Here is a 16,959-nt window from a genome sequence, read left to right on the forward strand (position 1 = left end):
TATGGAGGATGGTTCGGAGCGGTTGGTCGGTAAGCACGACGATAGAGTGCGATTGAAAATAGGGTCGCAGTTTCCGTGATGCGACGATCACTGTAAGGGCCAGTTTTTCTAGCGTGGGGTATCGAGATTCTGCGTCGTTTAGTGCTTTGCTTGTGTAGAAGATAGGCTTTTGGTCTCCGCGGTCGTCTCGGACTAACACCCCGCTGACTGCCGAACTGGAAACCGAGACATAGAGGTATAGTGTTTCGCCGTCCTCCGGTTTGACTAAAACTGGGTGACAAGTCAGATATTCCTTCAACTGTCGAAAGGCGGTCTCGCATTCTTCGTCCCAGTGGAAATCCTTATTTCCGCGAAGAAGTTGGTAAAAAGGGAGGCACTTGTCCGTTGATCGGGCGATGAAACGATTTAGAGCGACGATCCGGCCAGTTAGGCGTTGTACATCTTTCTTGTTGGTCAGTGACGGAAGTCCCAGTATAGCTTCGATCTGTTTAGGATTCGCCTCTATTCCCCGTTCGGTGACGCTGTACCCCAAGAATTCTCCGGAAGTTACTCCGAACGTACACTTCGTTGGGTTTAGTTTCATCTGGAATTGATCCAAGATGTCGAAACACTCTGCCAGATGTTGGACGTGCTGTTCTGCGATCAAAGACTTGACCAGCATATCGTCTATATAGACCTCCATAGTTTTGCCGAGCAGATCTGCTAACATCATGTTTACCAATCGCTGGTAAGTTGCTCCGGCGTTTTTTAATCCGAACGGCATCACTTTGTAGCAATAGGTCCCCCTATCTGTGATGAATGCCGTTTTCTCGCGGTCGGCCGAACTCATGGCGATCTAGTTGTAGCCTGAGAAAGCATCCATAAATGAAAGAACCTGGTTTCCAGTCGTGGCTTTGACGAGACGATCTATGTGCGGCAAAGGGAAGCTATCCTTAGGACAAGCTTTGTTGAGATCGGTGAAGTCCACGTAAACCCTCCACTTGCCGTTTTTCTTTTTGACCACCACCGGGTTAGCCAACCAATCAGGGTACTGAACTTCCATTATTTGATCCGCCTTGAGTAGTCGTTAGACTTCGTCTTGGACCGCCTTGGCTCGATCTGGGCCCAAATGCCTACGTTTCTGTCTTATCGGCTTGAATGTGGGATCGATGTTGAGCTTATGGCACATGATTTCGGGACTTATCCCGACCATGTCTTTCGTTGACCAGGCAAACGTGGAAGCCCGAGATTGCAGGAAAGCGATCAGCTTAGTCTTTATGTGTTCGTCGAGTTCAGCCCCGATACCGACAGTTCGCGAGGGGTCGGAGAGGTCTATATTCGCCTGTATGATCTGACACTCCGGAGACTTGAGGTGATCCCGCTCCGGCTTTTGGGGACCGGTAAGGTGATCCCCGCTCTGTAATTGCTATGCGTCCTCCGTCTTTCTCTGCTTCTTTTCGATAACAGAGCAGACTCGGGCCACCCTCTGGTCGCCGTAAAGTGTGTAAATTCCTGTGGTGGTCGGGAATTTGAGGCAGAGGTGATAGGTCGATGGTACAGCCTTCATTGCATATATCCACGGTATCCCCAAAATAACGTTGTAGATTGGTGGTGCATCAACGACTGCGAACTTAGTCTTCCGGGTCACTCCGCCGGCTCGTACTTGCAGCTTTACGTTGCCCATCGACATCTTAGCGACCCTATCATAGCCCGTCAGCGTTTGAGTTTCGGGTCTCAGTTGGTCTGGTGTGACGCCCATTTTCTCTAGCGTTTGCCAGCAGAGTACGTTGACGGTGCTCCCCGTGTCAATCAAGACTCGTTCGACATCGAAGTCGCCCATTGAGACTTCGATAACCAAAGGGTTCGAATGGGGGTGCTGGATTCCCTTGGCGTCCTCCGAAGTGAATGATATCGGGTCCGAACAGAGTGAAGGCTCGCTCGGAGCTGTTTGGAGGGTGTAAACTTGTCGTGCCCTCTGCCTCCATGGGCGCTTTTTGGCTGATAAGTAGCTTCGACTTCGCCAGAGAGATACTTCGCGTACAAGTAGTTCTTCAGGTGGACGCACTCATGTGTGGAGTGACCGGGGTACATGTGAAAATCGCAGTAGAGTTCCTTCGGGTCAGACGGCTGCTTCTCTTGATTGTCCACCTTGGAGACTGCGTGGATGACGCCTTTTTTTCGATCCTGAGGTTCGTGGTGCTTGCGGGGTTCGTGATGTTCGACCCAGTTTTTAGCCTTGGGGGGATGCGACGGTTGTTCGTCGTTAGTTTTTGCGGCTATTTGAGCCTCCTCTTCCTCATCGAGCGCGAATCTGGAAGCTTGATGCAGCGCGTCATCAAGGTCCTTGGGTTCCCGGATGTTGAGGTCCTTTCGTAATGGTGATCCGGGGATCAGGCTCTTTCTGAAGGCTGCCATTGCAGCGTCCTCCGGGACGTTGACCTTTGTCAGCTTCTCCTTGAATCTGTTCAAGAAGCTGGCGATGGGTTCTCCTCGTTCCTGGGCCATCTCCCAGAGATCCGAACTTGTTACACCTCGTTCGATGAAGATTCGGTAGTTCTTGAGGAAAACCTTGGACAATTGGTCAAAGTTGTCGATTGAGTTCGGCTCGAGCCTCGTGAACCATACCAAGGCAGGGCCGGAAAGGCTATCGACGAATAGCTGACAGCAACCGGCGTCCCTCTGTTCGTCGGTGAATCGTGCTTTTGACATGGTTGCCATGAAGGATGTCATGAACTGGACCGGATCTTTGTCTCCTTGGTAGATCGGATGCTTCAGCTTGACATTTGGTAAGGCAGCCCGCGTTATCCGTTGAGTGAAGGGTGACTGCCGAGTCACCTCGACAATCCTATCGATCTCCGGAGCCGTGTTGATAGCTCAATGGAGGAGCGTGTTCATGCCGCTAATTTGCGTCTTGATTTCTTCGAGCTCGAGGCAGGGTCCGGAGTTTGCGAGGCGGGCGACCGGGGCGGCCGAGCTATCGTGTATCCATAAATTCGAATTCGTCGGTCGAATACTCGACGTGGTCTGAGGGGGAGGATTCCTCCGCTCGAATTGTGCGTCCAAAAAATCGAGACGACGAGTGAGACCGCCTAAGTCGAGTGCTGGCGATTGTCCGGCAGAGATTTGCGATGGGGTCATCTGAGTTACGACGGCGTCGACTCTGCGGTTGGTGTCGGAGATCATCTGGTAGATCTCTTTCGTCATGGAGCCGAACAAGATTTTGAAGTCCTCCATGGAAATGACCTGTGGGTTCTGGGCCCCTGGCATGATGTGAACAGGGATGTTCCCGTTCTGTGCGCCGAGCTGCTGCTCCATGGTGCGAGCATCCGCCTCGTTAGGGGTTTGTTCATCAGAGGGCTCCGTGTCGATGTTGACTGGCTCTTCACGAGTTCGCCCTACTTCCTGGCTGGAATCCCCTTCAGATCTGACCCCGACTGGGAGTTCGGTGGAAGTTTCGGCCAGGTTTGCCATTGTACTGACGCAGTGACGAGAGTACACGGGAACGACCGGCCTGGTCGAAACGCCACCTTGTATTGCGACGCTATCCTGAGTGGACGCGACACCTGTGAGATCGGGCATGCGGTTTGCTTCGGGGACTTCGTTGACGATGGAAGACATTATTGCAGGGCTTCTTAGGGAGATTTTCTTAGAGAGTAACTTTTCCTAGAGACGATTTGCGTCCCCACAGACAGCGCCAATTGTAGAAACTAGGTTTCCACAATGAATTTGTTTAAAAGGGGAAACAAATTCAATAGGGTAATCTCTCTAGAAAATAGATCTAAACCTTGAAATTAGAAGTAAAGAAGTAAAACTCAAAAGAATTAGGGTTTATTGCTAAGAACAAGAGGAGAACTCGATTATTGTATTTGATTCTGGATATCTTACAATGGAGAAGTCTCCCCTTATTTATACATATTCGTAGATCGCATAATATATTAACTTTCCTTATCGGACGAAGTGAGATATGGAAAACTGCATTATTGCTTGAGTCGGCCGCCGCACCGAAGTGGAAGTCGATTTCTTACTCTCCAAGATTACACTCCATCCGAATTGACTTCTTGTGACCTAATTGAACCCTTAACCGGATTCTCGGTTAAATAATCGATTAATATTTCTGGTTTAGCTCGGTATGTCGGGGGTGCTGAATCATGCACCAACAGTAATCCATTTTCAATAATATCTTTATATATATACAAAACAACTAAATTATAAACCCTAAACTTCAAATACTAAACATATTAAACATTATCTCTCCATCACTCTTGAATGAACTTGCCTCAATTTTTTTTTGTTTTGTGAATGATTTCGTAAATAAAACATTTGACTTTTATAAATTTTATACTATGGAGTATTGATGTACCATTTTTTCTATTGCTTGCTTTTTTTTTGATAAGTAGTCTAAAAAGAAAATTGTAAGACCTTACTATATAATTACTTTGATAGATAATTTAATGTTGTTCTATATATTAATTTTACTTTCATCATCTAAAAGTAATACTTAACAACAAATAATTTTAAAAGAAATACACTCTCTGGTAATCCATTTTCAATAATATCTTTATATATATATAACAACTAAATTATAAACCCTAAACTTCAAATACTAAACATATTAAACATTATCTCTCCATCACTCTTGAATGAACTTGCCTCAACTTTTTTTTGTTTTGTGAATGATTTCGTAAATAAAACATTTGACTTTTATAAATTTTATACTATGGAGTATTGATGTACCATTTTTTCTATTGCTTGCTTTTTTTTTGATAAGTAGTCTAAAAAGAAAATTGTAAGACCTTACTATATAATTACTTTGATAGATAATTTAATGTTGTTCTATATATTAATTTTACTTTCATCATCTAAAAGTAATACTTAACAACAAATAATTTTAAAAGAAATACACTCTCTGGTAATCCATTTTCAATAATATCTTTATATATATATAACAACTAAATTATAAACCCTAAACTTCAAATACTAAACATATTAAACATTATCTCTCCATCACTCTTGAATGAACTTGCCTCAACTTTTTTTTGTTTTGTGAATGATTTCGTAAATAAAACATTTGACTTTTATAAATTTTATACTATGGAGTATTGATGTACCATTTTTTCTATTGCTTGCTTTTTTTACTACTCACCTCTGTATAATTAACTTTTATTTTGCTCGGCCCAAATGTTTGAAGTGCCTTTGAAAGGCTTCCATCTTCATGGATAGTGATTCTCCACAATCCAGCCTAGCCAATATTATAATATGAAACAAAATCACTTTCATCCAACAAAATGAAAATGTTGCCACAAATCATAATCCCCTAGAAAATGGATTAATAAGGAATGGATGGAGTAGATTTTAGTGAGAAAAACATATTGTTTAATAGGACAAAATTATTTTACAAAATGTACCTTGTCAATACATCTATGTAACTATTCTACCAAAAATAAAATGCGTCTACGTAACTATAAAAGTTGGAAAAGACTTGGCCGTGTTTTTCACTCTTCTTCGCATTTGTGAAACACAGAACACATGAAATATATCTTGATTATGGAGAAAAAGAGTAAATATATTTTGATTAATTATAAGGACCCCTTACTAGACATCAAACCTCTGTTTGATCATCGAGGATTGGAGAAGAGTACCATCATATCAAGAAACTTGACGATCTGTTTTCCTCTTGCAGCGATGATGATACGTTAGAAAAGGTCTAGAATTTGAGAGTAAATTTGAGTCCAAGTATTTAAGTAAATGTCTACCTATGGCTATATATACGTACACTGTTTGAATGTTAGATAGATGTTATTTGACAGTTACAAATTTGGGAATTATGGAATTTGGTGTCATAACTTTTGTAACATAAATATTTGCAACAGAAATCTTTTCATTAGATTAAATACAGTTCAATGCATGGTTATTGAAATTATAAAAACGCATAATTCATGGTGAAATAAATTTGTAACCCACTACATGATATTAAATATAAAATTTCAATATATTTTCCATATAAGAAATAATCAAACTTAATGATTTAATTAATACTATTTTAAATATGTCACTTACAATTGTGTAATGAAATAAATAGATAGAAAATCAAGAAAAGTCAACATAAATCAAAATCTTCTTTTTATATATATATATATATATGATTTTGAACATGACAACAATTCTGAAATGCTCTTGACAGATCGATTTTATGTTGATATGTGCATTGATATCAAAGGAAAAACTATTATTGTGTAATTTATCATAATTTAATAGGATTTTAGTGGAACTGACTAACTTTATTGCCTACTCAATTAACAAAAGAAAACATTATATGATTTTAAAATGTGTAATAATTAAGGTTTATAAAATTACATAAAGGCATAATCATAATTATGTATTTAAACTATTTCATTTCTCATCTAAGATATGGTTTTTATTATGATATTTTCTTTTATTATAAAATAGTGTGTATTTTTTCACTTAAAAGGATGAAAGACAAATTAAATAGAATGTAAGAAAATGTGTAAAACAGATGTATCAAATATTAGTTAATTTATTAGTAAATGTTATAGAATATTAGATTTTGTATCAAATATATAATATGAGATTTTATTATAAAACAATCTGTTTTTGTTTGACAAAAGAACTTAAGATATAAAAGTGGATTTAAAAATATATGTCAATTGTACCAAATGGATAAAAGAAGTATGCTTATTTGGAATTGAAAATGATATAAATTTGTTGAAAAAAATGGAAATAAAAGATGACAAGTGTCACTGAAAGAGAATGCCAAATGTCGTTTTGTTGAAAAAAATGGAAATAAAAGATGACAGGTGTCACTGAAAGAGAATGCCAAATGTTGTAATGTGAGTAAGAGTTAGGAAAAACCTTCTCATATTATATAAGATTCTCATATTATATAAGATATCTATTGCTATAAGTCTATAAGATTATATTCCAATTATTTGACAAAGTTATTGAACACTTGGACTACTATTCAAGATAAACTTCAAAGGAATGAAATTACTTAACAATATGCATCCAATTGAATTTATTTGTACCACTTCTATTGTTCTTTGATAATTATCGTAAAATTAAAACTATCTTTTCTTATTTTTGTTTACACTTGAATTGGAAGAATAATAAATCACATGGCAATAAAAATGAGTCATTTAAAAAATAATAAAGTTATTACATTGCCTAGTGAACTAATCATCTTAAACAGTTTTACCCAGTAAAAGATCCGGAGATTAGGAAATAGTAGCTAATAAATTAAGCTATTCAAGTTCGGCCTAGCCACTCTCTTTGGCACAACCTCCGATGATTCTTCTCCCGGCGGCATCGAATCCAATCGGCGCCGCTGGGTCACCATCCAGTCATCTCTGGTTTCTCCCCTATCTTCCAAGCATGCTCTAGGTCCAGTCTGAATATACCAGAGGTTCAACGGACTACCAATCTGCTACTCCGATCATGCTTCAGCTACATCCTCTCTTCCCCTCCTCTTCTCACCCGGTGGGTTTCCTTGACGAACTGATTCTTTCTAGCCCACATCCATTCTCCGCCAAATCTGAGCCCTCTGATCGCCTCGCTAGCACTAGCCTCCATTCTGCTTATCGGCTTCCCTTGAAGTAAAACCCAACATCTCCTTGTTCCTCGGACTTAGATCCCCTCACCAAGTGTTCTACTTGGATGCAGCTGGACAGGAGCTCTGTTTTGACACTAGAGCTGCGTAAGATCTGGACAAGGTTTTATGATACAAGTAGATAATTCTTTTGCATCAAGATTTTGATGTGTGTTTAGTTTAAATAAAGTATAAATATTTCATTATTGTTGGTACTGAAGTGGCTACGAGTGTGATAGGTAAATCGTTAATTTAATTCAACAATAATGTAGATTTTGATCTGTTAGCAATTTGGGAAAATTTTTAATTTTTGTTTGTTAATTTTATTTGTATTGTTTGATGCTTATATCTAATTGTATTATGATTTAACTCACAATATAGTGCATAACAATTTATTTTTTACATATTATTAATTTAATCAACTTAATTAGATATGTCAATTTCTCTAATATTAATATTGTTTAACAAAATATTGAAGTGATTTTTTATTCGTGTAGCACAAAATTAATGATATTTTAAATTTAAATTGATATCTACCCAAATCTGTCCAACCATATAACCATGTCCGTGATATTTTTACTCGTGATACATGCCGCAAGAAAAAAATCGTAAAAGTCTAAATATATTATTAATATTTAAACATTTTATAAAGTTTAACTTTTTTAGAAATTAAAATATTTATCATATTTAAACTTCTTACAAAGTATAAATATTTCTAAAATTGAAAATTTATAAACGTTTAAATGCTTTAAAATAAAGAACTGAGACAAAACGAATAAAATTTTTAAATTTGAATATCTGATAAATCAAACTTCCTAGTTAGCTATAATGACAAATCCTTACATATGTTTTTGTCAAATATTTGATTTTAGTAAGGATATTATTATTTGTTCTTGGCAAGAGTGAATTTGAAGAATTTTTTATTGGTCCAATAAATGTAATAAGATAGATTTAGATACACACCAATAAGTTTTAATATATTAAAAAAATAATTTCCTTGGTAAAAAACCTTTCAGTTATTATATTTTTACCAAAGGACATTGTCTGGAAGAACAAGGCAAAAACCTAAAAAAGCTAAAAAAGCACTTTAAGTGTTTNTTTTTTTTTAAAAAAAAAAAAAAAAAAAAAAAAAAAATCCTAATTTTCTTCTTCTGCGATCTTCGCTTCTCTCTACGCATGATGTGTTGAAGATACCTCTGTACATACTCTTCTCTACCCCAAGTGTTGTTGAACAAATAAAAAAAGGGCTCAGATTTAGGGTTTTTCGAAGATTTTTGCGGCTGGACCGGCTCTGCAGCGATGTCTACCTCGTCGCAATCCTTTGTGGCTGGGCGGCCTGCATCCATGGCTTCCCCATCGCAATCGCACCGCTTTTGTGGCCCCGCAGCCACCGCTTCTGGCGGCGGAAGCTTTGACACTCTCAACCGTGTCATCGCTGACCTTTGCAGCCGTGGTAATCCAAAGGTAAACAAGAACATTGTAAAGTATTCTCCTTTTTGATGCTTTTAGTTGAAACCCAGAATAAATCCTCTTCCTTTTAATTCTCTCTGTTCTTGTTTTTGCAAAATTCGAAATTTTTACTTCTGATAGGTCTCTGAATTGATCGATGATTTTTGTTTTTTTTTTGTATCAGGAGGGAGCACCATTAGCCTTTAGGAAACATGTAGAGGAAGCAGTTCGTGATCTTAGCGGTGAAGCTTCCTCCAGGTTCATGGAGCAATTATATGATAGGATTTCTAATTTAATTGAGAGCACGGATGTGGCTGAAAACATGGGTGCACTCAGAGCCATTGATGAGTTAACGGAGATTGGATTTGGCGAGAATGCTACTAAGGTTTCTAGGTTTGCGGGTTATATGAGGACCGTGTTCGAGTTGAAGCGTGATCCCGACATCTTGGTGCTTGCTAGTAAAGTTTTGGGCCATCTTGCTCGGGCAGGTGGAGCAATGACTTCTGATGAAGTGGAGTTTCAGGTACAATTTGCTGTTTTCCTCCCCTTTCTATCACTGGCTCCGCTCATAGTTGCTCAACTCTTTCTCTTTTTTTTCACAGATGAAAACAGCTTTTGATTGGCTTCGCGTAGACAGGGTGGAATATCGTCGTTTCGCCGCCGTTTTAATATTAAAGGTAGCCTGATTTTTTAGCTGTCCTATCCTTGAGATAAGCTGCAGAAACACATGTCATTTTTTTCTTTTAGTTACTCAGAAAGAAATTTCTGAACAAATAAATTGGATAATGGATGTTTGAAATGATAGTGAGGATAACTTTCCAATCCAGCAGCTTAATATATATATGGCTATTTTCTTGCAACATTGCAGGAGATGGCAGAAAATGCTTCTACTGTATTTAATGTTCATGTCCCTGAATTTGTGGATGCTATCTGGGTTGCACTAAGGGATCCCCAGTTGCAAGTGCGAGAACGAGCTGTTGAGGCGTTGCGTGCTTGCCTTCGTGTTATTGAGAAAAGGGAGACTCGATGGCGAGTGCAATGGTTTGTATTCTCTTTTCCTTTAAAATGGTCGAGTGTTTTAAATGTTTTCTGTTGGTAATATATTTGGTATGATATTTTTATGCGAGGCTTTTCTTTGTGTTGTTACAATACTTTCATTTTCAATCCTGTTATGTGGTTCCACCCTCGTTTAAGTACTACTTTGCATATTTTATTGTGTAAATGCAATTTATATTAGCTTTTTATGCTGCGGTCCCCCCAAAAATGGATGAGGTTTGAATATATATTCTTCCCATGGTGATACATTTTGAGCATATGTAACATGATCAGTGTAGTCTCAATGTATATCAAGTAGATGGGAAATGTAACGAACCCTATCTTGCTTTCAAGGTTTGTAACGGACTTGAAGCTTTTGTCAATTTGAATTGTGTTCTCTGACTTGCAGACTTTCTACTGGATTTAAATATATCATTGCCAATGCAATGCTTCAAACTATCAATAGAAGTTTCCATGTCTGAGCTAACTGATCCTCTCTCCATTTGGCTTTTACAGGTACTATCGAATGTTTGAAGCTACACAGGATGGGTTGGGCAGAAATGCCCCGGTTCATAGTATTCATGGTTCTTTACTCGCCGTTGGCGAGCTGTTGAGGTAAATGCAGAAGCCATTATCTATTTTGAAAGCATCCCATTCTATTAGTCAGACACTTAAGTTTGATTTTCCGTAGAAGAACTTGTTTGTCCCCATGATGCTCATTTTGTTTGTTTGTCATTGTACTGTAGTTTCCATCGTTAAAGAGATAGATAATTCATGTATATTCCTCTACTTTAAGTGTATATCTGAACAAAAGGATCTTGAAGACGAAAATTGTGTTGGTTTCTGTTAAGTAGATTGATTTCATGCCATATTTGGTGTTAGAATTTATGGCTTAATGCTAGAGGTGGTTTGCAGGAATACAGGTGAGTTCATGATGTCTAGGTATAGAGAAGTTGCCGAAATTGTCCTCAGATACCTTGAACATCGTGATCGTCTTGTTCGCCTTAGCATCACCTCGTTACTGCCTCGCATTGCTCACTTTCTTCGTGACCGCTTTGTTACAAACTATTTAACGGTAAGTGACTGAGAAATTCTCTAAACCAAAATACCAAAATTGATCTGGAAACGTGACATGAATTACTTTCTTGCAGATATGCATGAATCATATTCTTACTGTGTTGAGAATACCGGCTGAACGAGCCAGTGGGTTCATCGCCCTTGGGGAAATGGCTGGTGCTTTGGATGGTGAGCTTATCCACTATTTGCCGACAATTATGTCTCATCTGCGGGATGCCGTGAGTCAAATTTTTTTTTGTCCCTTTAAAGTACGCTTTAATACTTTTGAATTAAGTATCATCTTGGGTCTAATAAGTTTTGAAAATTGAACTAGACAAGTGATTTGTTGACTATGTTTTCCCCTGTAGATTGCCCCACGTAAAGGTAGACCTTTGCTTGAAGCTGTGGCTTGTGTTGGTAACATCGCGAAGGCAATGGGATCCACAGTGGAAACTCATGTTCGAGATCTTTTAGATGTTATGTTTTCCTCTAGTCTCTCTTCTACACTTGTTGACGCTCTTGATCAGATAACCATCAGGTAAAGTTGAGCAAAAGAAGTTTGTTATTACCTGCAGTAATGTGTATACTTTTAATGCTGACAATTCTTGGGTATCAGCATTCCTTCTTTGCTGCCAACGGTACAAGATCGGCTTCTAGATTGCATTTCGTTGGTTCTTTCAAGATCCCCTTATTCTCAAACAAAGCCTCCTGTTCCTGTTGTCCGAGGTAGTACAGTGGGCATGGCACCACAGTCTTCTGACCCTAGTTGTTCAGCGCAAGTTCAACTAGCCCTGCAGACTCTTGCTCGTTTCAATTTCAAGGTCGCCGCTCTTTGCTGATAACATTTTCGAAAGAATATGATTTATATATTGTATCTGAGCCTCTGATTTCTGCAGGGGCATGATCTTCTTGAATTTGCTCGGGAGTCAGTTCTTGTTTATTTGGATGATGAGGATGCAGCCACAAGAAAAGATGCTGCTTTGTGCTGTTGCAGGCTAATTGCAAATTCTTTATCTGGTGTCACACAATTTGGCTCAAGCAGGTCAACACGAGCAGGGGGGAGACGAAGGCGCCTTGTGGAAGAGGTGTTATATGAATACTGAAAACCCATTACACTTTTTCTTATTGCTTGTCTTTAATTTGGCCTTTTCTCATTACAACAGATTTTGTTTTTATTCTTTTCCAAATCTGAACTTTAGTATGTTAAGTCTGCTTCGTGATGACATTTGTAATTGCAATACTTGTAGCGGTTCCAATTTTCTGCTTACCTGAGAAATGATGTTTGGGTTCTGCAGATTGTGGAAAAGCTTCTCAGGACAGCTGTTGCGGATGCTGATGTAACTGTTCGCAAGTCTATCTTCGTTGCTTTATATGGCAACCAATGTTTTGATGATTATTTAGCACAGGCTGATAGTTTGACTGCCATTTTTGCTTCCTTAAATGATGAGGTATGTACATGTTATTTGTTTGAATAAAGTAGCACCTCATATGGCATATTGCAATTCTATTCTCTTTCGGATCTTTTAATCTGTCTCTCTTGGGTGAATGACGGATGACTTGTAATTATATTGCTTTTTGTAATTCGATTTCGTGGGTTCATGAGATTAGTACCTATTACAGAAATTTTGGTTACGAAGATGTAGCTAGATTTTTGGTCTACTAATTGGCTTCTATTGTGCCAGAAAACAGTGTTACTTAAGTTATACTGCAAAAGTGCAGTTGAGATATTTTAATTGGATGATTTGTGGATGGAATGAATGCCTTTTGTTGGTGGATGCACGAAATGCATCCTTGTGACACCCCTGTCAACCTGATAGAATACTTGGCTTATGCTTCACTCCACCTGGCTACTGCATTAGCCATTTCAACTCATATATTACAATATCTTTGTTCAACAGGACCTTGATGTCCGAGAATATGCCATCTCAGTTGCTGGGAGGTTATCTGAAAAAAATCCAGCATACGTACTTCCAGCACTTCGTCGCCATCTTATACAGCTGTTAACCTACCTTGAGTTGAGGTAACAACAACTTTCTTTAGTTCATATAATAAGATTCGTTTCCGATTAATAAGTATCTGTTGCATTGACTTCAATTGTAATGTCAGCAGTGCAGATAACAAGTGCAGAGAAGAGAGTGCGAAACTCCTTGGGTGTTTAGTTCGAAATTGTGAACGACTTATACTTCCATATGTAGCTCCTGTCCAAAAGGTTTATTTTCTCTTCACTTCTTAAATAGTATGATTATTATTGTTGTTCACGGGGATTGTAACTCTTGTTTTCTAGGCACTTGTTGCAAGACTTAGTGAAGGAACTGGAGTGAATGCTAACAATAATATTGTCACTGGAGTTCTCGTAACTGTTGGGGATCTTGCAAGAGTGGTAAGTTGATATATAATTTTGGTAAGTTATAGTTTCTACATTAAGTGCCGATCCAAACATAACTGTGTTTTGGCTGCGCGATAAAGTTGCAGTCTTATTTTGACTATTCATATCTGTGTTGGCTAAGAGTATTTCAAAATTCAGTGGCCTAGTCAGTAGTCGGTATCTAATATTGTTTTTTTGTTTTATCTAAGTTGACAGAATGTTGGTACTTTATATTTTTTTAGTCCTGTTATTTATTGTGTTTGGCTAAGACATTCCCCTCTTGGTTTTTTTCTTTTTTTTTCTTTTGCGTTGCTTGCTCAGGGTGGCTTAGCAATGAGACAATATATTCCGGAGCTGATGCCTTTGATTGTTGAAGCTTTAATGGATGGAGCTGCTGTGGCAAAACGTGAGGTGGCTGTTTCTACCCTTGGTCAAGTTGTTCAAAGTACAGGGTATGAGATATTTTCCTTCTTTTAGGACTCAAAACTTCCTTTTTTGTTTTATTTGATTATGGTACTAGGTTATTTTGAACATACTAATTTTCTTGTAAATTAAGAAAATTGTGTACTATCTTGATTGGCAAAAGCCTGGTTTGACTAGATTGAAATACTGGATTTAGTGAATTTTTGACATAATCGGTGCTTCTATATTTTCTGGTTAGCTAGGTAGCAACCTGAGCTATCCTTAAGCTGTTGCTCTGTGTTAATGTATATATCTTCTTTTTTCTTTGTCATCATTATATGTTAATGTATATCATATGTCAGAATTGGTCATATGTTTTATCATTTGGATTACTAGGAGTGAGAAATCTAGAAAATATAAAATTATTATCCCAAGCCAGTTCTTCCATCCGCAGTAGATCTTTGTGATGGTTTATTGTTCGTCTTTCCTGAGATGGCTTAGTATTCCCAGAGAAAGAATATTACCTTTCTGTGTTGGAACTTGTCATGAGTTGTTATTCTCTCTTTGTCATGCAATAGGATTGATTTACGAGTACCTCGAACATTATGCTGCCTAGATATCTAATCATATATATAGTTCATGTTTATGAGGTTGTAGACATTCGTAGATAGTGAGGTGATCAACTTGCATGCTGCATTTAGTAGCTTGGGACATGGTTGTTATGTGCTAACCATTGTGCACATAACTAGTACAAAATGAAGGGAGTTTTGAAGTTTACAATCCTCCGTGCATGTTATTTATGCCTCTCATTTCATTGTTAACGTAGGTATGTTGTGACTCCATACAAGGAATACCCATTGTTGCTTGGCTTACTTTTGAAACTGCTGAAGGGTGACTTAGTGTGGTCTACCAGACGAGAAGTGCTCAAGGTAGTTTCTAGAGAAATAATTTTTATTCTAGACTATTCTAGTAGTTCTTTTTTGTGATAAACATGGTTATATCTACAGGTTCTTGGAATTATGGGCGCTTTGGATCCTCATGTGCATAAACGTAACCAACAAAGTTTATCAGGATCACATGGTGAAGTTCCTCGCGGCACTGGGGATTCAGGTCAACCTATTCCATCAATTGATGAGTTACCTGTGGAACTCCGGCCGTCATTTGCTACATCTGAGGATTATTACTCAACGGTAGTTCTTAATTTGTGTGAATTATCGCAATTGTAGTCTGAATTGTGCTCATATCACTTTCCTCGTTGTCATAGGTTGCTATCAACTCGCTTATGCGAATTCTTAGAGATGCATCACTTCTTAGTTATCACAAAAGGGTTGTTAGATCTCTGATGATCATTTTCAAGGTAACACAAACCATCTTGACTGTTTTTAGAATAAACTTGTGTTGGAATTGCAACGAACAAGTTAAAACATTATCACTTCTTTGTTTTTGCGAGGTCAGTCAATGGGATTGGGATGCGTGCCTTACCTGCCAAAGGTAGCTGTATAGAATATTGTATCTCCGGCAGCTTTTCAATCCATGCTATCTCTGTTTTACGTTTTGGTAATTTGTTGGATTGGGTCCACCTCAGTTTTTGAAGGTTTTACCTGAGCTTTTTTCACACTGTTCGAACATCTGATGAGAACTTGAAGGACTTTATTACATGGGGTCTTGGGACTCTAGTTTCCATTGTGCGCCAGGTATATACACCTTAAAATTTTCAGTTATGGTCAAAATACGATCGACTTGTGAAAACTCATAGCGTATGTTATTTGTCTACAGCAAATACGCAAGTATCTGCCAGAGCTGCTGTCACTAGTCTCTGAACTATGGTCATCCTTCACCTTGCCAGGTCCCGTCCGCCCCTCTCGTGGTCTTCCGGTAAGTTGTATGCGCCTAGAGTATGCTATTATTCTTATTGATTTACGGACATATATCTTATGAAGAGTACTTCGCCTCTCTTATTGATAATCAGGTTCTGCATCTACTGGAACATCTTTGCTTGGCACTTAATGATGAATTCAGAACTTATCTTCCTGTCATCCTTCCATGTTTCATCCAAGTATTAGGTGACGCGGAGCGGTTTAATGATTACATCTACGTTCCTGATATTCTCCACACGCTCGAAGTGTTTGGCGGTCAGTAATACTTGTCTTGTTTCATATCCTCATTGTCATTTGTATTATTTGGGCATGCGAGTTCTAGTAATTAATGGATACATTTTTTTTATCGGAAGGTAAAGAGGATCCACACTATCATATTGTGTAGTGTAAGATGATATATGTAGTTTGATTATGATATGCATACTTTGTTTTAGTATAGTATCTTTTGATAGTCAGGTTGTTCTCTCCTGTAATTTCTATTTTTTCATCATGGCCAAACTCTACTCTGATGGTTGACCCTAGTCCATATGTGCAGGAACTCTTGATGAGCACATGCATTTACTCCTTCCTGCCCTTATTCGATTGTTTAAAGTAGATGCTCCTGTACCTATAAGACGCGATGCCATCAAAACTTTGACTAGAGTAATCCCGTGTGTCCAGGTTAGGAGCTATGTTTATTTATTTTGCGTTATTTATTATCTTCTTTACTTATGCTGATCCAAAACTTTTTAATTATCGGTATATATCCTCAGGTTACTGGTCATATCTCCGCTCTCGTGCATCACTTGAAGCTGGTATTAGATGGGTAAGTTATGCTGATTTCACTACCTGGAAATAGTGCATTGTTTGCTTTTTCGCAAGGTCTTTCGACAATACTTCTTTAAAACTTAGGCATTGTGTCTCTATCTGATTTTCTCTGAAATGATTTGGTTCATTCGATTAAGGATAGTGGATTTGAAATGAGAAATCCATTGCATCCTAGAGTTGGCAATGCATTATCAATAAAGGATTTTCAACTCATTAGCTTTCATTTCGTCATTGCTTATTATTACAAATCTGTTTTCCATGAGTTGTTTTGCTAAGTTACAAATTTGTCTGGCTATAAGCATTTGTTTTTTAGAACTTCGCAGATGTTAGTAAATATCTTTATGTTATGAAACTTTTATGCCATTATTAACGTGACTCAATTGTTT

General features: G+C 38.2%; 2 protein-coding genes and 1 pseudogene across 2 annotated transcripts; 1 reads left to right on the forward strand and 2 right to left on the reverse strand.

Annotated features, from left to right (window-relative positions):
* Window positions 1,406-1,738, reverse strand: LOC104759536. The gene has a single exon (XM_010482445.1). The coding sequence runs from the start codon at window positions 1,736-1,738 to the stop codon at window positions 1,406-1,408; it is 333 nt and encodes a 110-aa protein (XP_010480747.1).
* On the reverse strand, window positions 1,789-2,688 carry LOC104759537. The gene has a single exon (XM_010482446.1). The coding sequence runs from the start codon at window positions 2,686-2,688 to the stop codon at window positions 1,789-1,791; it is 900 nt and encodes a 299-aa protein (XP_010480748.1).
* Window positions 8,697-16,585, forward strand: LOC104757405 (annotated as a pseudogene).

Source organism: Camelina sativa, chromosome 17 (genome assembly GCF_000633955.1).
Source record: "Camelina sativa cultivar DH55 chromosome 17, Cs, whole genome shotgun sequence".
Classification (NCBI taxonomy): domain Eukaryota; kingdom Viridiplantae; phylum Streptophyta; class Magnoliopsida; order Brassicales; family Brassicaceae; genus Camelina; species Camelina sativa.